The sequence below is a fragment of the Meriones unguiculatus genome, chromosome 18 (genome assembly GCF_030254825.1).
Source record: "Meriones unguiculatus strain TT.TT164.6M chromosome 18, Bangor_MerUng_6.1, whole genome shotgun sequence".
Taxonomy (NCBI): Eukaryota; Metazoa; Chordata; class Mammalia; order Rodentia; family Muridae; genus Meriones; species Meriones unguiculatus.
Genome location: NC_083365.1, coordinates 6372711 through 6396938, shown reverse-complemented (window position 1 = coordinate 6396938; position 24228 = coordinate 6372711). Strand labels below are relative to the sequence as shown.

The 24228-nt window shown below is 40.3% G+C and overlaps 1 protein-coding gene across 9 annotated transcripts in view; it reads left to right on the top strand.

Moving 5' to 3' along the window:
• The window catches only part of LOC110563159 (1-phosphatidylinositol 4,5-bisphosphate phosphodiesterase beta-4), a 368349-nt gene extending 355464 nt beyond the window's left edge, over positions 1-12885 (top strand). For 5 of the 9 annotated variants that reach the window (XM_060371832.1, XM_060371830.1, XM_060371831.1 and 2 more), the window contains 4 exons: positions 6024-6081; positions 6504-6590; positions 9358-9394; positions 11351-12885. In XM_060371832.1, coding sequence (XP_060227815.1) covers positions 6024-6081; positions 6504-6590; positions 9358-9394; positions 11351-11439 — 271 coding nt within the window. In that variant the 3' untranslated portion in view covers positions 11440-12885. The remainder of the gene's footprint in view (positions 1-6023; positions 6082-6503; positions 6591-9357; positions 9395-11350) is intronic. The other 4 variants (XM_060371836.1, XM_060371834.1, XM_060371835.1 and 1 more) reach the window with 1 other exon arrangement.
• The last annotated feature ends 11343 nt before the right edge of the window (positions 12886-24228 follow it).

Genomic DNA, 24228 nt, shown 5'->3' with positions numbered 1-24228 from the left:
GCCACTTCCTCAAAACTTTCTGTCTGTCTCCTGCAAGCCACACCTTCTGTGCCTGGCCTCTCCAAACTGCCACACCCTCTCTTTCTGGGCTCCCATATTTGTAGCCCTCAGAGTCCTGGAGCACACTCCTCCCCATGCTTCGAGAAGCACGCTGTTACCAGCTGGCAAAGACCATGCCTCGCAGGAGGCGATTATCAGCTGTGGACAAAGCCCAAACTAAAATCCCACACTTAGGATTAAAGCAAAAACATGTTTACATAATAGAACCATTTTTAAAGAAACCAAAACTGGAAGTGGAATTTACAGGTTCTCCAGCAGTCAAACTCAGACTGTCAGGCTTGGTTGAGGTTCCTTCATCCACTGAGCCATCTTAGGAGCTCTCCATAGTGATTCCGAACTGGAGATGAATTGCTTTTTTAACCGTTTGGCCAAGATATTTCTCAATCACTGTGGAGCTATTTGTGCCTCCTGGTAAGAAGGTTCAAGGGAGATACTAGTCATCAGTTCCAACATTTATTGGTATCATGGTATTGTAGCACCTCTCAAGCTCTTGTTCATTTTTAAATGTGAAAATCTGTGGGCATTTTCTCAGATAACTCTGTTTTAAGGGTCTTATACACATGAAAATGCATCTTCCTCTCAGAAACCTCAAATATTCCAACATACTAAATACAGATTAACTTTATTTGATTTTTTTAGACTGTGTTGTTAATTTGCACTCTTTTAGGCTGTACAAAGTGAAATATAAAATTCAGCATTGAGACTGGGCTATTAAATAGTCCTTTACTGTGTTTCATCAAATATGTTACAGAATGGTCTTCAGTTCAACGGAGTCCAAATTTCTTTTTTTTTTTCCTTTCTTTACAATGTCTTACTATATTTCTAAGGCTAGCCTGAAACTCACTAAGATCCTCCTGTCTCAGAATATTGGCCATATTCAGTTTTCAAATTACCTTTAACTTCAAGGTGCTGCTAAAGTAGAAATGCCGTCTTAGCCAGTCGGTGGTGGCACATGCCTTTAATCCTAGCACTCGGGAAGCATAGGTAGGAGGATCTCTGAGTCTGAGGCCAGCCTAGCGTGTGTGTGTGTGTGTGTGTGTGTGTGTGTGTGTACATACTTTTATTTTTATCTAGTGACTAAAACTTTGTATCCACCATTACATTGTTCTAAAGCATCAACAAAGAGCTGTTTCTAAAATAATAATAGCCTCTATGCCAAAAAGTAAGTTGCCCCTTTAGTAGCATATTATGAACATCATTGTGGTTTCAGTTTTATTAAACTGCTGAGCACTAAAGTCAAAGATTTATTGTAGGACTTAGCAAGACCAACAGAAACTAAAACACTGTTCTTTTCTTGTGCCAGAGAAGAATTTTGGACAGAAATTATACAATATTTACAACAAAATGAAAATGCAAGCATGGTATTTATCATAGGCAAAACTACAGTGATTTTACATGAAAAGCATGTGTATTTCTTTAAAAGATATGAAAATTAATGAGCCAAACACTCAAAGAAGGTATAAAGGTAGAAACCACTGTGAACCCCGACATCCCAGATCAAAATAAGTAGCAACATGCACAGAGTACTGGAGGAGAAAAAAAAAGAAGCAGGAGAAAGCAGCCAGACAAGTAAAAACACATTTAAAAAAAAAAAATGGAAGAAAAAAACAAAACCAAGTGAACCACTCAGTAGACTGTCAGCAAGAATGATGATGAGGAGAAAAGAAACACCAATTAGTGATATCTGAAATGAAAACTGAAAATAAAAGAGGCAAATGATTATTAAAGGCTGCTATAATGGTAATGGTAAATTTGAAAAATATGCATGGAATAGAGAATTACTTAGAAAAATACACATGTCCACTTGCACAGCTGCACATCCAAGAGCATACATTGGCACTAATTGGATTTGGGGGTTATTAATGACAAAGAAGCCTTGAAGTTGGAGGGAGACTGGTTGGAGGGCCCTGGGAAACGTGGAGGGAGGTAATAGGAAATTTACAGTGTCTACATATATCAATTTTCAAAGAATAACTAAATACCATTTTAAAGAGAAAAGGGGAGATAGACATGGAGTGAGCGCCCTCACGGGTACAGTTCACCCAATCATGTCAGGAAAAGCGCCCCACCTGTAATGAGAAACACGGTTAAAACAGCACAATGCACCAGCCAAGGGGTGCAAATGGCGTACCTGATAGGTCAAAGCTGGGCGGGTGAATGAGGAGAACAGAGCCCTACACTCCGGAATACAAAAATGAAAATTAGAGTCAAAGATGCAGCCATGGGGTAATAAAGATGAGGTTGTCTGTGTCCTACAGCAGGCAGCTCTGGGAGCTTCGGTATCTAAAGGCAGTATACCCAAAGTAACCAAAGTCCTGAAAACACACAGTGGTGTCAGCATGCCAACAATACCGGTGCTACGTGGGATGAGATCTTAGAAATGCTAACGTCCTCTCACCCCTCTGAGTCAGACTCTGGGTAGGAGAGGACAGCAGACTATATTTGATAGATTTTATGCACAGGAAAATTTTAGAACATTTAGATGTATTTCACGTGGATACATCCATTTGTAGTTTAAAAATGTTAAGATATGGCTAAGTAAGTGTTTGCCAGCCCTAGGACTTCCAAGGAGAGAAACAAGGGAAAACAGAATCTGGAGGGGGGCAGAAGTTTAAATTTTATATGTAACATTCTCTTTTCCTTAAAAAGCAGAGGGCAGAGACTGGACAGATGGCTGTAGTTAAGTGTCTTGGTATCCTTGCAGAGGACCCCATTTGGCTTCCCAGCAACAACTTATCAGTTCACAACTGCCTCTGTCTCCAGAGGATCAACATCTTCTCTCCTCCTGCACATTTATGGTGCAAACAAACTCACACAAGCAAACACATTCACATGAATAGAATAAATCTTTTTTAATTTATTTATTTTTTATTCATTACAGTTTATTCACTTTGTATCCCAACTGAAGCCCCCTCCTTCTTCCCCTCCCAATCCCACTCTTCCTCCCCCTTCTTCACTCATGCCCCTCCCCAAGTCCACTGATAAAGGAGGTCCTCCTCCCCTTCCATTTGAACCTAGCATATCAGGTCACATGGGGAGTGGTTGCATTGTCTTCCTTTGTGGCCTGGTAAGGCTGCCCCCACCCCCCAAGCCATTGAGTTCATGTCAGAGACAGCTCCTGTTCCCATTACTAGGGAACCCACTTGGACAATGAACTGCCTTGAGCTACATCTGTGCAGGGGTTCTAGGTTATCTCCATGAATGGGCCTTGCTTGGAGTATCAGTCTCAGAAAAGACCACTGGGCCCAGATTTTTTGGCTCCATTGATCTCCTTGTGCCCCCTCTAGGTCTTTCTATCTCCCCTTCTTTCATATGATTCCCTGCACTCTGCCCAAAGTTTGGCTATGAGTCTCAGTCTCTGCTTTGATACACTGGTAGGTAGAGTCTTTCAGAGCCCTCTGTGGGAGGCTCCTGTCCTGCTTTCTGTTTTCTCTCTCTCCCAATGTCCATCCCATTTGCCTTTTTAAATGAGGATTAATCCTCTTACCTAGAGTCCTCCTTCTGGCTTAGCTTCTTTAGGTATAGATTTTAGTATGTTTATCCTATATTATATGTCTAGTATCCACTTATAAGTGAGTATATACTATGTGTGTCTTTCTGCTTCTGGGATACCTCACTCAGGATGATTTTTTTTTCTAGTTCCCTGCAGATTTCATGATTTCCTTGTTTTTTATTGCTGGGTAGAATTCCATTATGTAAATGTACTACAGCTTTTGTATCCATTCCTCAGCTGAGGGACATCTGGGTTGTTTCCAGATTCTTGCTCTTATGAATAAAGCTGCTACAAACATGATTGAGCAAATGTCCTTGTATAGTTGAGCATATTTTGGATATATGCCTAGGAGTGGTATAGCTGGATCTTGAGGAAGCACCAGATTGATTTCCAAAGTGATTGTACAAGTTTACATTCCCACCAGCAATGGAGGAGGGTTCCCCTTTCTCCATATCCTCTCCAGCATGTATTGTCACTTGAGTCTTTGATCTTAGCCATTCTGATGGGTGCAAGGTGAAATCTCAGAGTTGATTTCATTTGCATTTCCCAGATGACTAAGGACATTGAGCATTTCTTTACGTGTTTCTCTGATATTCCTCTATTGAGAATTCTCTGTTTAGCTCTTTACCCCATTTTTAATTGGATTACTTGATTTGTTCCTGTTTAACTACTTGAGTTCTTTATATATACTGGATATTAGCCCTCTGTCAGATATAAGGTTGGTGAAGATCCTTTCCCAGTCTGTAGGCTCTCATTTTGTTCTGCTGACAGTGTCCTTTGCTTTACAGAAGCTTTTCAGTTTCGTGAGGTCCATTGTTGATTGTTGCTCTTAGAGCCTGTGCTGTTGGTGTTCTGTTCAGGAAGTTGTCTCCTGTGCCAATGAGTTCTAGGCTGTTCCCCACTTTTTATTCTATCAGGTTTAGTGTATCTGGTTTTATATTGAGGTCTTTGATCCACTTGGACTTTAGTTTTGTGCAGGGTGATAAGTATGGATCTATTTGCATTTTTCTACATGTAGACATCCAGTTAGACCAGCACCATTTGTTGAAGATGCTATCTTTTTTCCATTGTATGGTTTTGACATCTTTGTCAAAGATCAGGTGTCAATATAAATGTGTGGGTTTATTTCTGGGTCTTCTATTTGGTTCTATTGATCCACCATTCTGTTTCTATGCTAGTACCATGCAGTTTTTACTACTGTTGCTCTATAGTACAGCTTGATATCAGGGATGAAGATACCTCCAGAAGATCTTTTATTATATAGGATTGTTTTAGTGATTCTGGGTTTCTTATTATTCCATATAAGTTGAGAATTTTTCTTTCAAGGTCTGTAAACAATGGTGTTGGTAATTTGATGGGAATTGCATTGTATCTGTAGATTGCCTTTGGTAAGATGGTCATTTTTACTATATTAATCCTGCCAAGCCATGAGCATGGGAGAGCTTTCCAGCTTCTGATATCTTCTTCAATTTCTTTCTTCAGAGACTTGAAGGTTTTTTTTTTTCATACAAGTCTTTGACTTGCTTGGTTAGAGTCACATCCAAGGTGGAACCAAACTCATTCTATGAGACCACAGTCACCTTGGTACCTAAACATCACAAAGACCCAACAAAGAAAGAGAATTTCAGGCCAATCTCCCTTATGAACATTGATACAAAAATACTCACAAACCAAATACAAGAACACATCAAAGATATTATCCTCTATGACCAAGTAGGCTTCATCCCAGGTATGCAGGGGTGGTTCAATATACGGAAATCCATCAATGTAATCCAGCATATAAACAAACTGAAAGAAAAAGACCACATGATCATCTCCTTAGATGCTGAAAAAGCAATTGACAAAATCCAGCATCCATTTATCTTTAAAGTCCTGGGGAGATCAGGGATACAAGGCACATATGTAAAAATAGTAAAGGCAACATACAGCAAGCCTATAGCCAACATCAAATTCAATGGAGAGAAAATTAAATCAATCCCACTGAAATCAGGGACAAGGCAAGGCTGCCCACTCTCTCCATACCTCTTTAGCATAGTTCTTGAAGTCCTTGCTAGAGCAATAAGACAGTTAAAGGAGATCAAGGGGACACAAATTGGAAAGGAAGAAGTCAGAGTATACATGAGTGACCCCGAAAATTCAACCAGAGAACTCCTTCAGCTGATAAATACCTTCAGTGAAGTGGCTAGATACAAAATTAACTAAAAAAAAAATCAGTAGCCCTCCTGTATAAAATAAATCTTAAAAATAGAAAACCATAAAGAAACGTTAGTATTGGTTAATCCGAATGATGTGTACACAGCTAGCTTTTATATTTTACTATATATTTTGTGTGTTTGAAAAATACTACAATAAAATTTAAGGGGAAAGGAATCAATAATCTTATCTGGAAAATGCAGTGAGGAAAGACGGTTCCTGTGGACATAAGTGAATCTCACGTGGTGTTGTACTATTATCTATCTGTTGTTTTTAGGCGAGTCAGGGAGTTGAACAGCAGCAACACAAAAAAGTTTCTAGAAGAAAGAAAGAGAGTAAGTATTCCACGTTTTTTTCGGCTCTCCTCTCTGAAAAAAAGTCTGTGACCAATAACTTGTGCTTGCATTCCAGCATTTAAAGCTGATTTGCTTGATTTCATTTTTTTTCTGAACATTAAATATTCCAGCTTTGCCCTTCCCTGAAAGCCAAAGCAATCTCTTACTACCATCATTATGGAAATTATCTGAAGGATTTTACGTAGGTGACATTTTAGTCATGCATAGGTGCTTAACCATTTTATAAGATTTGGAAAGGAAAGATCTGCCCAATGTGTTCTTTGAATTTAAACTCAACAGTTTTGGGGTACTTTTCATTCCTTTTTGAAAAGTATGATCACCCTCAATTAAATTATGACCTTAATAAGCTGCCCATCATTTATAATTTTGAAACAACATGGAATTGGTCTTTTTTTTTCCAGCTGGCAATGAAGCAGTCAAAAGAAATGGATCAATTGAAGAAGGTCCAACTGGAGCACCTGGAATTCCTTGAGAAACAGAATGAGCAGGTATTTCACCTGATGTGCGTAGAGGACATGGGCAGCCTGCCCGCCTCTGGGATGCAGTGTCCTGGCCCCCAGGGGCCCTTTGGGAAGGCCTGTGGCCAGGGACAACAGTGGAAGGTAGAGAGTCTTGCTGAGTGCATAGGTGCTTCCTGCTTTTCATCCAAAAGGAACAGAAGTGCTGTTTGTAGAGTGGGAGAGGAAAACGGCTGTGGGGGGACTCTCTTAAAGGGGCAGCTCCTGAGTGATGCCTCTAAAAGGGAGGCTATGAGCAAGTAGGTTACAGATTACTTCTTCATTTTGGGTTAGAGCTGTGCAGCTCACAGCCTGTAGATGTTAGTGTATTAAAAACAAAAGAGAAGAACCATCTGTTTTCAGTGACAATCTAAAAAGTGAACTGTAACTTCTTCCCAAGGTCCCACAGCAGGAGCTAAATGTTTGTCTACATAACTCAACAAACAGCCCAACATCTCTTTTGTTTGTTTGTTTGTCTCAAAAAAGAAAAACACTAAATTCAGAAGTGCAAGTGCATGTGCGATAGTTATCCAGACTCCACCAGGTCATTTACTCACACCAGGACACATCTGTTTCCAGGAAGCAGCCTTTGAAGGGTGCTGTAGCAGGCTCTGCCTCATGTGGGCCACAGCCCGGCTGCCTTCCTTTCACCCTCTAGCTCACCGGGCTGCAGCCCCCAGCAAAGTGTACATTTCTGTCCCACTTGGTTCCAGTTCACTCTTGCTTCGGACATTGTACTTTGTTGATAATTTACAACATTTAGAAACTGTGAGCTTTTGATGTAATAATCATACTGCTTTTTTTTTTTTTTTTTACATTTCTTCCCTTCTAGAAAGCAGTCCTATGTAAGATTTTTTTTTTCTTTTCAGAGTAAATAGCTTATCCTGAAGAATACTTCAGAAGGAATTACATTTTAAAAGGCCCTTAAGAAAGGAACACAGACCCATGGACTCATTTTTGTGTTGTAGCTTAGGCAACAAACCTAGCTTCTTGTTTCAAATCCTCACTCTCTGTTGGACAGAACTCAGTCCTCTCATGGTTCCGAATTACGTTCCTCATCTCCTTTTCAGCTAAGCAATTCTAGTCACGAATACTACTGTGATCCCCAAAAGACAGTATACATGTTTGCTCCTAGCAGTCCAGTTCATTTGACCAGCTCACAAATACAGCCTCTTCTGGTACAGTACAATCCCCAAAGCCTCAGGACTCAGGTCAGTGCTGCAAGGAAAGCAGGGAATGGGCACCTCAGACAGGCGTTAGGATCTCCTTAGAAGAAGGGCCTGATGAAAGGCCAGGCATACTTGGCTTTTGACTGTCAGAATTAGGAAACTAATTAGAAATTAGTGTGCTGCTTAACGCGTTTGACTAAAGAATGTAAATGTGCTAAAAATTACTCCTCACTACGTAGTGATGAAGATCAGAGCTAGAATACAGTTTTCAGGTGTTGCCACTTTTAAAGCATGATAAAGAAATTGCTCTGAGCTTTATACTGATGCACGGTGAATTCAAACCGTATCGGACTGCTTGTGTTAAAATGCTGCCTTACTAGTAGTTGTATTGATTAGACCATGTTCTTAAAATTCACATAATGCCTATTAATACGTCATAAGTAGCATCTGCCAACCACAACTGAGATTTTTGAGTCACAGAAACTTAAGAAAATACTGAACAGAAAATATTCAGATATAAAAATGCAATGATATTCAATAAAAAGACATTCACTATATCAAATAGAAACTTCCAGCAAGTTGGGAATTGACTTTCTACATTAAGCTTCCATTTGCAAATGTCACTTGCTCCATAGCAAAGCCAACACCTGTATGTTTGTAGTGTGTTTAACATGAAGGACAAGAAGCACTGGTCTCAATCCCTCTGCTACAACACTCTCCTAGGCACAGTGCAGGGGGCTCGGGGAATCCACTTGTCTCCTCGTGAGCACAAGGCTGGTGCTATATAACGGAACTCCATTCGCAGCCAGGTTCACGTTCCTTTAGCAAAGCAGTTTGCCATCTTCACACAATCCCAGACTCCTAAAGTAGTTGTTAAGATTTCTCCCTTCTGTGTAGACCAAAGATGATTTAACTTGAACATCCATAAAATATTGTCTTTGTGGTTTCTTAATTTCTCCCTATTGTAGTCCCCCCCCCCCCAGCCCTACCAACCCCAAAATAAAGCCTGATGGCTCTATGTAACTAGCTGGACTGCTGTGAAAGGGACTGGGAGACAGCGCTAAAGGGAATCTCGCAGTTTGGTTTTGATTCTGGCTCCTGGGTCCTCTGGGAAGCACCTTCGAGCCTTGCTTCTTTTACCAGCCGTGGAATATGGACAGTTTTAATCTTGGGGCATAGTTCTTCCCATAGTCCTCTAACCAGTGTTCCATCTGTCTTGACGTGTACCATTTCAGACATCTAACAATTCCATTACTGTCACATTCAAGTCTTAAAAATTAGTATCTGACATCAATCCTATCACTCAATAAAGCAAGAGAATGGTCTCAGCTGAAAGCTCAGGCTCCCCAGCCCCTCACAGGAGAGAGGCGCACATTGGGCTAACAGGCATTGGTTGTTTGTTATGTTATTTTTATTCCTTTGTTTGGCTCACTTTGGGGAAAGTTGTTGCTGATGGGTGTATACTTGTTGTACTCTTAGCTTTTTTGCTTTCTGTATATGGCTTTGCACTCATTTCTCAAAATCATTTCAGTATTCATTTATTTTCTATGTATGACTTAATTTTGACATTACTGTTTTTGTACAAACAGCTTTTGAAATCCTGTCATGCAGTGTCCCAAACACAAGGTAGGACTAAATTTTTGATGATAAGCAAGACCTTGCTTTCCTTCTGGCTATGTCAGTATTCTTGGTTTGATTTCTATTTATAACTCCCATCTGGTCATAACTAACTAACTGATATCTTAAGGGTTTAGACTTAAAACCCTGGCTATTTCATGCTTGAATCCCTCATACTACTTATTCTGAAATGCTGTCACATTTGTTTGTGGTAGTTTTCTAGCCAGCATTTCTAGTTATAAATCCAGCAATTGGGTTGTGATCATGAAGACAACCCAGACAAAAGAACATTATTATTATATAATGTCTGTAGGTGCTTTTCAATGATGTCATATTGTGGTCTATGTGCCGAAATGTTATAATAAAATGGTTTTTGCCATGTTCACTGTTGAGTCTCACCTGCTGTGACTAGTCACCCTTCTAAGGTGACCATATAATTGTCCATCTGAAGCAGAAACAATATTTTTAAGAAACATGTCTCTTCATAATTGCCACATATCTGCTAAGTTGTCCCAGGCAATAGGAATGGCTGATCACCCTGCTCATGTAAGAATTTAACTCTCAGGATAATCTTTTAATGGCATGTAATTATGCAGTTTATACTATGTTCAATAGAATCCTTAAATAGAAAGGGGCAGAGATGTCGGGAGTCTTTTATTACTGTTTACTGAACATCAAGTCATTTAATTTCCAGTGCTGACAATGTCTCACTGTCATCTCTATGGATACTGTTTGTGTCATTATTTCATGTTTGTATATTTTTCTCCATTTCTTCATTTTTCTGTGAGTATTACTATATGTCAGGCATTGAAAATTATATGGGCAGAGGGAATCATTAGCCCCAAGTTTACACAGACCTAAAATTCTTTAGTGATGTTTTATCTACCCTCACAAAAATGAAAATGAAAGTCATAATGTTAAAATAATGATGAGCACTGCCTCTTATCTGTGAGTTAAACTGACTTTTGCTATGGGACTTCATTTGGAAGACTTAGTTCTCGTATGATCTAAAATTGTTCAGCCCCTCCCTCTGACCTTCCGTTTAGTTAGAATATCTAAGCAAACAAGAACAGTACCATCAGGGCACTTTTGAGCCTTCTTTTTGAAATGTATCTCTATAGATTTTTTTTTTCTGTTTCCGTTTTTACCTGTCCTTTGTTTTAGGGGCATATCACGAAAAGGGAGGAGAGCATTTCTTACCCCTCCAAAAGATGCAGGCATGTGGGCTGGGCATCTAGGATTTGGTTGGAAAGTCAAAGTGAAATGAACCACTTAATTGATTTCCCCATGTTCTCAAGTAATCCCTTGTCACTGGAACCTGCTTCTATAGCCCCTCTCGAATAGTGACTGTCATAGTCATGAGAGTTAATTCATTCTGGCTTATACCCTGGCTGTCCATAAAAAGTAAACTACTTGAGAGAAGTAAGAGCCCCAAAGTTTGCACAGTAAGATTTCTGGAATCCTGCATGCTCCTGTAATGTTCTCTTACCTTGCCTATCCCGGCAGATAGACTCCTAAAAAACTACTTTTAATTAAACTTCAGACTGCTCAAGAAATCAAGTGTACACCAACAGTGCTTTTTGAAAATGATAGAGTTATCCAAACAGAGTCACAGCAACACATGAAACTAAACCAAACAATTTGATTTGACATCATCCAAGTATCTACCTCAAGTTCTTTTCATGTGGTTTTCCCAGAAATGTGTAGGCCAGATTTTCTCAGAATTTCATGTACATTAAAGTTTCCTTGGAAGATATTGTTGAAATACAGATTCAGATTCTGTGGACCTTAAGCAAACTCCAACATCCTGCATTTCTGGGAATACCACCCAAGAGGTGCCGAGATTGTCAGTCTTCTTGCCACATTTGTGTAACAAGGATAGGTTTAGCAGGAAAAGGACTAGAGTCAGTGGGATGCCTCCAGGAGGAAACTTCCATGTGTAAGGACGTGTTTCTGGTGTTATAGGCGAAGGAGATGCAGCAGATGGTGAAATTGGAAGCCGAGATGGACCGCAGACCAGCAACAGTAGTGTGAAGCTGCAGGGTGCGAACTGAAGCTGGAAAACCATGGACCATCACGAGAGCGTGGCCAGCTTCTGAACACACACTCCAAGGACAAAAGCTGTTTTCTTTTGTTTCATTTATGTATAGACACGGTGTTACCTGAGACCACACAGGCTGGGGATGACCAAACATTCTTCGGTTTAACAATTTGAATATTGAGTTTCTTTGGCCAACCAAAAGTAGCTATGTATCCACACACATTTAAAAAAAAAAAATCCCTCTGTTCCTGACAGGCAGAGTTGAACCATGATATGCAACTTAATCATGTTTGCTATGAGACAGCGTCACAAGTCAGTGGGCTTGGTGATAACAGCTCTGCTTTGTGGTGCATTAGGACATGTTTGAACTGCTGCAAAAAAAAAGTGCATTAGTAACAATAGTAAGCGCATGCACTAGAAAAAAACAACTCTGTCTACAGTCCCTTAGCAGAAGCGGTGGTCTGCTATCCAAGTCACTTTGCAGAATTTTCTACACCTAAGTTACCTCATCAGTAAGTGCCATGTCTTTACCATGCCATCAGATGCTAATTTCCTGTAAATGTTGCCGACATTGTTAGTTCTATAGAGACACAAAAGAGTGTTCCTGTGCCAAGCTCATCAGTGCTCTAAGGGGGACTCAGCAGGCTCGTTTCAGAAAGTTTACAGCCGACACTGCTTTGTAGGAATTGCTTCTGCAGATTCCACAGATTACAATCCACTGTACACCATGAGGATCATGAAGTGGTTATTGGCAAATGTTTGTATGTGACTGTGTACAAAGTATTTATATTCCTTAATTCTCACAGTTATAGTGCAAAATCATCTAAACATTAACACAGGACAAGACTATTAAACAGGAACCATAGACCTAATGTTTTGCATGATGCGCAAGCACCAAGTATGACAAACCCATTCAGACACAGTTAACCTACCACCAAATACTGGTTAAGTAAGTGTATGGCACAGAATATTATTTGACTATCAAGACTTTTAGCATAATGAAAAAGTCTATACATATGTGTATATGAATAATGTGGGCATTCTTGATACTTCAAGTTCTAGTTTGGAAAAAATACATAACTAATTTAATTTTACACAAAAATATTTATGCAGATTTTCAGACTTTCATATCAGGAAATAACCTTTTTATGTGTGTTAAATATCCAGACGATTTGCTACCGTGTCAATCTGCATGGTCTTTCGCCTGCTGTAGCTGCATCTGCAGGTGACACATAACGCTGGGATCAAGTCCTGCTGCCCAAGCCGAGAGGCGCACCGGAAGGCCGGGAGCCCAGGATAGGCCAGACTCCTGATTTTAGAGTTCAAAATGCCAACTTGATTATTGTATCTGGTTGTACAAATTGATTCCGTGTGTTCCTCTGAAGAGGGCAGAGAGCATTATGAGACAATGAAGGCTCAAATTCAACATACAACTTCTCTAATAAAAAATGAAAACACATGGAGTATCTACCCGAGCATTTGCTTTCGACCCGCGTTCGAGAACACCTTTGCCTTTTCATACGTGATCTCTCCACTGCTTTCCAAAAGAGCTTCATTTCAAAGCCCCATTGTGGTTTTCCCAACTGACACAAAACACACAGATTCTCTGCACAGAAATTATGGGTTCTTTTGTTTTCCTCCTAGTTATGATTTGAGTAGCTCTATACACTGTCACGTTCCTCGTTTTCTTATTTGTAAAACGGTGGAATCAGAAGACCAATATCCCATTTAATAAAAGATCATTCATTGGGATTGCCAGTTTTCAAAGATTCTGAGAGCATCTTTTCCTCAAAGCCAGCGGTCCTTCCAAGAGCCTCGCTCCGCACTAAAGCCCTCACTTGCCACTTGACTCTGCTTTTCAGAAGGCTCCTAGTTTTCCCATTGTTCTGGTCATGCCTTCAGTGGACCTCCATTCTTCTATACCATAATAAATATTTACATTTGCAATTTTAAATCCCGAAACAGTTTTTACCCAGATCATTTTCAGTTTCTGAGACATATTTACCCACAGAAGATCTGTTGGAACTACGTTAAAGTAAAAAGAACTAAAATAACACAGCAAAATCATGGCTTTTGTTATTAAATAGATGTTTAATATATTATAATATATGCATGTTTATATGTGTGTGTTGTTTCAATATGCATTTCAGGACTGTTCTATTTCTTTTACGGTCATTAGAATATTAATGCAGATTGCACTGAATCTGGAAGTGACTTTTGGTGAGACAATCATTTCCCAGTATTTATTGTACGGAGGCACTATCATGGTAGATCTACCTTCTAGTATCTTCTTTAATTTCTTCAGTCTCTTAACTCATTCTCTTATTACAGAAGTCTCTTATCTCATTGGTTGGATTTATTCGTAGGTTACTCTTTAAGGCTGTTATGAATGGCTTCCCCCGCCCTAGTTTCTTTCTCAACATGTTCCCTATTGATATGCAGAAAAGGGGGAATGAGAGACCAAAGAATTGAAAATTCTTTAAAAATTGAAATTCTTGTTTTTTGGGTATTGGTTTGGGGTTTGGAACACAAGCTTGAACAAAGGTCAGCCGTATGAAGAGATGTCCAGCCACCTGCCAGGAGGAACTAGCCTTATCACACTCTTTTCCTGCCCCCTAGATATACAGTTGCTAGGAAACCAGCCCAGATGGTCAGGCCAGAGCCATTTATCATGGCACCTAAAGTAAACCAATAATTTCAAAAGTCAATTCAGTCTGTTCGGTGGGATTATGAGCAGAGATTTCTTCTGAAACTGCTTTAGTGTTGACAATAGGACAATTGGCATCAGGAAGGCTGAAATGCCAGCCAAAGGCTGGGCAGTGGGCAGTCCTCATAAGCATCTGGTTAGTTGACCCACCTGAAAAGACAGGGAGCAATCATATCAGCTTCCAGCAAGTCCAGATTCCACTTGCAGTCCATAGCTGATCCCTGAATAGAGTCAACAAGGTGAAAATCTGCTAAAACAAGTTCAGACTAGAGACAGAAGTTTAAATTTGTCTAGTAATTAGGGAAAATGAGGAGTCCCAAGACCAAGGGAAAAACTCATCTGGGGTCCATTTGAGCTACGCTATATCCCAGTATTCTGACTTTTTAATTTCCTGAAATTCATATTAGCATCACCATTGTATTGAAATCCATATTTTAGAAAAAGCAGTTAACGGTTGTCTACAAGACAGCAGAAGTAAGACTCATGCCAGTAAGACCTCGGAAAAGCTATGGATTTTGGGTCAGATATACACATTAGCCAGATATTTTTAGCATGATGTGATATACCTTTCAGTCTATCTCAGAAGACAACCAAAAGGAAATTAAAATCTCAAGCTTGTGACTGGTTAATAAGCAGTGAGTGCTCAATCAACTTATCAGAACTCTGTTGATCAATGTCATAACTCTGAACTTCTGAAATCCTATAACAACATAAGCACAACAATAGAGAGGAGGGAGAAATCTGAAATATCTCCCATTTTCAATATGCCTTAAATTACTTTCTTATATCATTACAATTTACATTCACATTCTTTAAAACACCTACTTAGACCTTCCAATATTTCTTGCATTTATCAACTTTGAAATATTTTCCTAGACCCTAAAATAATACTTTTTAGATTCTCAGAACTTAAACTTTTATACTCTCAGACCTTACATAAACTTTACATCTTTTTATCCAGTTATTCACCAAAAGACATAGGCAACTAACATGAAGCCTGTGAACAAGGCAAACCTCTTTGCCTTCCTAAATGAAAGACCTAGTACCTGGTAGTTCTAACTAGCTAATGAACTGACCAATGAACTAACAGTGGATATAATTGTCTGCTCTTTAGCTGCAAAGTTACCATTAGCTTAGCTTAGCCATCAATGTGATCAGAGATCTGAGAAGGATAAATATAAGCCAAATGTACTAATCTATGTACCAATCAAAATGACAGAGATACTAGTTAGTTCCTCACCTAGGCAGTTGTCCCTGGCTCCTGTGGTCTCATGGCATCATGAGCAGAGGTGGTCCAGCAATCAGGCACAGAAAATGAGAGACTGCTTCTGTGGGAAAAGGAACAAAAGAAATCAACCTCACCTCATCTTCAGCAATGTGAAACAATGACTCTCCAGGTGTCCACAGCATTGTCCACAGTTTAGGCTGGGCCTTAGTGGTGAGCCAGTTGAGGCAGAGTCGCCCAGTGGTTAGTAGACCACAATCCAGAGTCAAAGTCATCTGCCATTGTGCCCAAATCTTCTCGGAGACCTTGGGAGCTCTGCCAGGATTTCGGGACTCTCTGTTATAATAAGCTTACACATATTAAATGCCATATTCATCAGATATCTGACAAGCTTGAGGGCCAGCATATCTGAGTTACTCTTTTTCTATCTTTAATCGTCTACTCTAAATTACATCCTGTAAAACATAATGCTATAATCTCTGGTTCTGGAATATCCCTTAGATGAGTGTTTTAGGACCATATCTATTTCAAGTAGCTCTATATAGGCAAACTTCATAGTTACCCATCCTAGGCTTAACTTTGAAAACATAAACAAAAGACTAGCTGAAGCTCAATTGCAGTCATTAGCTTAACTTTAAACATCTTTCTGAACTAAAATGGGCAAAACTTTCAATCAGATACAGTTCATAGAGGGGCTAGCAACTCTTGCTAATCCTACCACATTGCATTAAAACTGAACAGCAAAAGCTTAAAAGACAAAAGTTACACTTAGCACTAAACAGAGAACTGAACAGAGCTGTAGCCCTCAACAAAGATGGTGGTAAAACTGCCAATCCACCTTCTTTATCTCTGCACCAACATGGCGGCTAGCCACATGTTGCTCCAGGACATGGTCAGCAATTTAAAACATAGCCATTAGATGTCGCTGATGGTGTTGCTACCTCCCATAGTATAGCAAGCACTGTGGAGCATTTATAGTTTGCTGTAACCAAGTAATCAAATGAGTTGTAGAACTAACTACATAACAGAACATATAGAACAATTTTAAACTGTGTAGTTCAAGTACAATTGAACTATTTTGACCACACCAAACCTATCGGCCAGAAAGAAAATCCTTAATTTATTCATTCAGGAAATGGCAGCCAGGCATATAATAGTTAAAATGACTTGACTACAATCCTGTATAATCCTGGGCTAACATGGAGCTGCAGTCCTCTTCCCCCTTTAAAGAACATAAGCAAACATTTAGCATTGAAGAATCACCATGTTTTAGATGAAGAGCAACATATTTTACAGTTCATTCTCAATTCATATTTGCAGGTATGAAAAAACAAAGCAAATATAGTTCTTATGGCCTCTGGCTTTCTATACATAACATTCTACATACCTTCAGGTTCCAATCTTCTGTTTTAACCAGACATTTTTACTTTAGACAAGCTATTTTTTTCTTTTCTTTGCTTTATCCCAGTCTCTTGCTTTCTCTCGTGCTTTTCAGACAACATAAAAACTCCCATCAAAATCCTTCTCATTTATTTTTTACTAAGTCATTCCATGGGTTTTTACCACCCTGACATGATACACTGTAAAAACTTCAATTTTCTTAATTGGCTCAACCAATATGGCTTGGTTTGACTTGGTAAAATTATAAATACAAAGGTCTTTTGACCTCCCACAAAGGGTTGAGAAACTATTTCAAGTTCTTTGTTAGACTCCCCAAGGTCATTATTTAAAATGTCTGATGAACTTTAAAATGTTTCATAACCTTAAACATGTTTTTAGAAGAAATGAGTTTTGGCAATATCAAAATAAAGTACCCTTTTTTTAGGAGTGAAATCACAAAGCATAATCATAATTTGAAAAGTCAAAACCAAATTTTAAAATCAAATTTTACCAGTACAAACAATCCAGTCTCTACAATCAATACCAACTTAAAATGAGATGTGTCTTACTCTAAAAGGAAATAGGATGACAAACAAAATTCAGAGGTTCTGGAAATTTTTTCTTTGCCTAACCCATACCATGTGGCAATTTCAAGATGGCAAAGTCACATCACATGCATGGCAAGCCACATGGTTATTATTTAAAAACATGTATGCTTCTATAGATCTCACAAACATATATGCACACACATATATTCTAAACAAGAGTTTGAATTTAACCTTTAAACATATCCAACAACTGTTAACTATTTGAGATCAGTCAAAAGCATGTAATGGCCATATATGCACTTAAACAAACAAACATAACTTTTCTTCCCCATCCAGCCATAATTTCAAGCACTTTGTCGCATCAGCCTGTGTGAGCTCATGCAGCCTGCCCTGCCCTTGGGAGTTTGGGACTTGCTGGCAGTGTTTCCCAGGTTGTCACATGATGCAGCCACCCCTGCATCCTCACCTCTGCCCTCTCATGCTGACCCTAAAAGAGTAGTGGGCACCACCAAAGTGTGGGTCACTGCCCCAGCTGCTGCCCCTGCCACCAGAGGACTTTCAAAGTGTGCTTGGCCCACTGCCGCCATGATTACCAGCCAGGAGCAATCCAGACAATTTTATCCCAGGCCGCACCCTCACATTCCTGCCTGTCTGCCGCTGACAGAGCACCAGAGAATCCAATGCAGTGGGACTCAGGGAGGGGTATAAGCACACGGGTTGAAGGGTTACAAGGAACAGGGAGGGATTAGAGGAAGTCTGTCCCATAGTGTCCAACCGCACAATACAAAGATTCACAAGCACAAGGAACAAGACAGACAGACAAACGCGTGCAAAGCAGCTACTCTGCTACTGAAAACAAAACCGGAAACAAGTGCTTGACTTTCACTCATGGTGGGGAAGGCAAAAGCAGAAACAAGTAAACACTGGGAATAAAATAGAAGGACAGATGCAGACTGAGTGGCTGTGTAGCCATATTGCAACTAAGCTCAGACCCATGGACCTTCAGGTTCCTGCTTTGGTTTCCCTGCCACAGAAGCTCCAGAGCAGTGGGTAGTTCTGAACCACCTACTGATGGCAGGACTCTACCTGAGTGCCTGCCAAAAAACTAATGACTTTGGCGGCTGTGATGGTACCACATGTCTGGGTATAATCATGTCATGCCGCCGTACAGATATAGACATCCTGAGGATTTTTCAGAATGCACACGGACAATGCACTGAGACACTTAGACACTTATGGGCTAACATAAGACCCTCCGGGTCAGGGTTCTGGAGTCTTGGGGGTCCTGGGACGAGCCCGCAAATGTTATGTCCAGTTTGTGAGACCCCTAAAGACCACCAGGAATCGACTCTGCTGCAAAACACATGAGAATCTTTTTATTACAAGCGTGATGCTGGGTTGCAGCAACCTCCCTGCTTGAAGAGTAGTGCAGCCCCACAGTCGAGGAGAACTGGGTTTTTAAAGGGAAAAACTGCAAGTGGCACTTTACATGCCTTGGTGTTACATGATTAGGTAAGGGAAATTGACTTTTGAAATAATTGGTTTACTTTAGGCGCCAAGTCCATAAACAGTTCTGACCCGGCTATCTGGGCTGGTTTCCTAGCAACTGTATCTCTAGGGGGCAGGAAAAGAATTCGGTAAAGCTGTTTCCTCCCCTGCAGGTGGCTGGACAGGTCTCTACCTGACTGGCCTTTGTTCAGGCTTGTGCTTTAAACTTTAAACCAATACCCCAAAAAAAAAATTTTTTTTTTCAATTCTTTGGTCTCTCATATGCTTATGATACAACATAAACTGAGGGAGATTAACACATCTTTCATTATACAAAATAAATACACATTTTCTGAAGATCCTTGGAAATTATGTCAAAATAACGAAACTTCCTTGAAGCCTATAGCAAGTGGGCACCAGCTAAGAGACATAGTTATCTGATGGTTTGGATCACAAAAGTAAATCTTCGTTCCTTTGTGGAGAAGTTAGTCCATATCCCACTTAGAAAGAGTGGACATTTCTGTGTGAAGGGGTGCAGAGAGAGAGGGAGGGAGAGGGGTAAGAGAGGTGGGCAGAAGATCTGAGGCAGAGTATATTTTCTATATGCTTTCTGTGCTGGTTGGTTTACTGCCATCTCGACACAACCTAGAGTCTCTTGGGGGGAGAAAAACTCAACTGAGGAATTGCCTAAATTAGCCTGGCCTTTGGGAGTGTCTGCGGGTCATTGTCTTGATTGCTGATTGCTCCATAATTGCTGGGCAAGTAAGTGATCCTGGCTTGTTTGGTGGATGGGAGCAAGAGATCACGATCACAAAGGGGTCAGACTGATGGAGAGAGTACTGGAAGAGACAATTGTAGTGGGGGATGGGCATCTCTAGGACTAACTAGAAATCAAGGGCAATGGAAACTCCCAGGAATCTCTGAGGGTGACCCACGCTGAGACTCCTAGCAATAGAATTATGAACTGGACATCTCCTGCAGTCAGGCAAGACTTCTAATGGAGGGATTGGAGCACCAATCCAGCCACAAAACCTTAAACCTACAATTTGTCCTGCCTACAGGATGTGCAGTGGTAAAGATGGAGGAGAAATTGAGGGATTGGCCAACCAATGACTGGTCCAGTTTGAGACTCTCATGCCACAAGAGGGAGCCCAGCCCTGACACTGAGAATGATATTCTGCTACACTTGCAGGTAGGAGCCTACCATAAACATCATCAGAAAGGCTTCACCCAGCAACTGATGGGTGATGCAGACACCTACAGCCAGACATTAGGCAGAGCTTGTGGAATCCTTTGGAAGAGGAGGAGAAAGGATTGTAGAAGCCAGAGAAGTCCAGGACACTACACCTAAAGAATCAAGTAACTTGGACCCATAGGACTCAGAGAGACTGAACTGCCAACCAGGGAGCCTGCCTGGGACTGACCTCTGCACCTCTGTTATATTAGGGCCCTACCTAACTGCTGAAGGGCATGGCTGGCCTACCCTGCCTTCTACCTAGGGGTGGGGCTTCCCCTCTCCCAGAGGCCCTTCACTGTATAATTACAGAATTTTTTTGGTTCCTCCAAGGCCTTTGGCCCTCTTGCCCTTCCCTCTCTCTGTGTCCTTCCTCTCCCCTCACCCACTCTCTCTCTGTCCCCTGCTCTCTTCTCTGTCTCTTTCTGTGTCTCTCCTCATCTTCTCTACTATTTCTCATTGTGCGTGCTTCTCCCCTTTCTCCTTCTTTCTCCCTCTCTCCATGCTACTCTTTACAAACCTCTATTTATATAATCTCATCTGGTGAGGCCAGCCTGGTCTTCATAGTGAGTCTAAAGATAGCTAAGGCTACACGGACCTTGTCTCAAAAATAGAAGAAGAAAAATGCTGTGGTCTTTATTTAAAATTTACTTATTTATTTATTACAGCTTATTCACTTTGTATCCCAGTTGGAGCCCCCTCCCAATCCCATCCTCACTCATCTCCTCCCATGTCCCTTCCCAAGTCCATTGATAGGGGAGACCCTCCTCCCTCCCTCTAATCCTCCCTTATAAGGACTCATCAGGACTGGCTGAATTGTCTTTCTCTGTGACCTGGTAAGGCTAATCCCCCTTCAGGGGGAGGTGATCAAAGAGCCAGCCACTGAGTTCATGTCAGAGACAGCCCCTGTTCCCCTTACTAGGGAACCCACTTGGAGACTGAGCTGCCATGGGCTACATCTGTGCAGGGGTTCTAGGTCATCTCCATGCATGGTCCTTGGTTGGAGTATCAGTCTCAGAAAAGACCCCTGGTCCCAGATATTTTGGTTCTGTTGATCTCCTTGTGGAGCTCCTGTCCCCTCCAGGTCTTTCTATCTCTCCCTTCTTTCATAAGAGTCCCTAAAGTTTGCCCAAAATTTGGCTATGAATCTCAGCATATGCTTTGATACACTGCAGGGTAGAGTCTTTCAGAGGCCCTCTGTGGTAGGCTCCTGTCCTGTTCCCTGTTTTCTCCTTCCTCTGATGTCCATCCCATTTGCCTTTATGAATGAGGATTGATCATCTTACCCAGGGTCCTCCTTCTTGCTTAGCTTCTTTAGGTCCACAGATTTTAGTATGATTATCCTATATTATATATCTGGTATCCACTTATAAGTGAGTATATACCATGTGTGTCTTTCTGCTTCTGGAATACCTCACTCAGGATGATCTTTTCTAGTTCCCACCATTTGCCTGCAATTTTAATGATTTCCTTGTTTTTAATTGCTGAGTAGTATTCCATTGTGTAAATGTACCACACTTTCTGTATCCGTTCCTCCATTGAGTGACATCTGGGTTGTTTCTAGATTCTGGCTATTACAAATAAAGCTGCTATGAACATGGTTGAGCAAATGTCCTTGTGTACTTGAACATATTTTGGATATATGCTTAGGAGTGGTATAGCTGGATGGTGAGGAAGCACTATTCCTAATTGTCTGAGAAAACACCACATTGATTTCTAAAGTGGTTGTACAAGTTTACATCCCCACCAGCAGTGGAGAAGGGTTTCCCGTTCTCCACAACCTCTCCAGCATGCGTTTTCACTTGAGTTTTTTATCTTAGCCATTCTGATGAGTGTAAGGTGAAATCTCAGGGTCGTTTTGATTTGCATTTCCCTGATGGCTAATGAGGATGAGCATTTCTTTAAGTGTTTCTCTGCCATTTGATATTCCTCTATTGAGAATTCTCTGTTTAACTCTATACCCCATTTTTTAATTGGATACTTGATTTGTTGCTGTTTAACTTCTTGAGTTCTTTACATATTCTGGATATTAGCCCTCTGTCAGATATAGGGTTGGTGAAGATCCTTTCCCAGTCTGTAGGCTCTCATTTTGTTCTGCTGACAGTGTCCTTTGCTTTACAGAAGCTTTTCAGTTTCGTGAGGTCCATTGTTGATTTTTGATCTTAGATCCTGTGCTGTTGGTGTTCTTGTTTAGGAAGTTGTCTTCTGTGCCAATGAGTTTTAGGCTCTTCCCCACTTTTTATTCAACCAGGTTTAGTGTGTCTGGGTTTATATTGGGGTCTTTGATCCACTTGGACTTTAGTTTTGTGCAGGGTGATAAGTATGGATCTATTTGCATTTTCTACATGTAGACACCCAGTTAGACCATCACTATTTGTTGAAGATTTTTTCCATTGTATGGTTTTAGTATCTTTTTGTCAAATATTGTGGGTTATTAATATTTATTATTGATATAACTTTTAGTTAAGCAGTGGTTATTCCTAAACCAACTATATACCCAAATCACCTCACAGAGACTAGGACGTATTTAATTACCCTAGAGCACAATGCTGGGCAATAGTTACTCCCTCCCAAACCTCCAACACCACATGGTTTACTACCATTTGTATTTCACACATTACACTTGCTTGTAGTCATATCTTAGGTCCAGTTCATCTTTCCTCCTGGTTCTAAGTCCTGTCCTGCTGATCTCTCTTCTCTTCCACTCACCTCCTTAACTTCCCCTCCAGATCAGGGTGGCCTACCCTATTCTCTCCATTGCACACCATTGGCTGGTTGTTTAATTAAAAATACAGAGAACAAATGTTTACAAGTTTATACAAACTTCAGACGGATGATGGTTACAATAAGCATCACAGTGCAATGTCTGTATTGAAACCATATAGTGCGGTAGAGAAATCAGCATTTCAATGGACAAGGGTAACTCGTGTACATTCCATAAGAACATTATACTAACAGTCAAAAATCAGGTGTTCGTAGGTGTGTGGGTTCATTTCTGGGTCTTTGATTTGATTCTATTATCCACCAGTCTGTTTCTATGCCACTACCATGCAGTTTTTATTATGCTGCTCTATAGTATAGCCTGAGATCAAGGATGGAGATGCCTCCAGAAGATCTTTTATTGTACAGGATTGTTTTAGCAATTCTGGGTCTTTCACTTGCTTGGTTAGTGTCACCCCAAGGTACTTTATGTTATTAGTGGCTATTGTGAAGGGTGTTGTTTCCCTAATTTCTTTCTCAGCCTTTTTGTCTTTGGTATATAGGAGGGCTTCTGATTTTTTTGAGTTGATTTTGTATCCTGCCACTTTGCTGAAGGTGTTTATCAGGTGAAGGAGTTCTCCGGCTGAATTTTTGGGGTCAGTCATGTATACTATCATATCATCTGCGAATAGTGATACTTTGACTTCTTCCTTTCTGATTTGTATCCTCTTGATCTCCTTTAGTTTTCTTATTGCTCTGGCTAGGACTTCACGTATTATGTTGAAGAGATATGGAGAGAATAGGCAGCCTCGCCTTGTGCCAGATTTCAGTGGGATTGATTTAAGTTTCTGTTTATTTTGATGTTGGCTGTAGGTTTGCTGTATATTGTCTTTACTATGTTCAGGCATGTTCCTTGTATCCCTGATCTCTCCAAGACTTTATACATGTCAAATGCTTTTTCGGCATCTAAGCAGATGATCATGTGGTTTTTCTCCTTCCGTTTGTTTATATGGTGAATTTCATTGATGGATTTCTGTATATTGAATGACCCCTGCATGCCTGAGATGAAGCCTACTTGGTCATAGTGGATGATATCTTTTATGTGTTCTTGGATACAGTTTGTAAATATTTTATTGAGTATTTTTGCATCAATGCTCATAAGAGAGATAGGTTTGAGGTTCTCTTTTTTTGTTGTTGGGTCTTTGTGTAGTTTAGGTATCAAGGTGACTGTGGCTTCATAGAATGAGTTTAGTAATGTTCCTTCTGTTTCTATTTTGTGGAATAGTTTGAACATAATTGGAGTTAGCTCTTCTTTGAAGGTCTAGTAGAATTCTGCTTTGAAAACTTCTGGCCCTGGGAATTTTTTGGAAGGGAGACTTTTGATGACTGCTTCTATTTCCTTGGGGGACTATTGAATTGGTTTACCTGATCTTGATTTAATTTGAGTAAATGGAATATATCAAGAAAATTGTCCATTTCATTTAGATTTTCAAATTTTGTGGCATATAGACTTTTGTAAT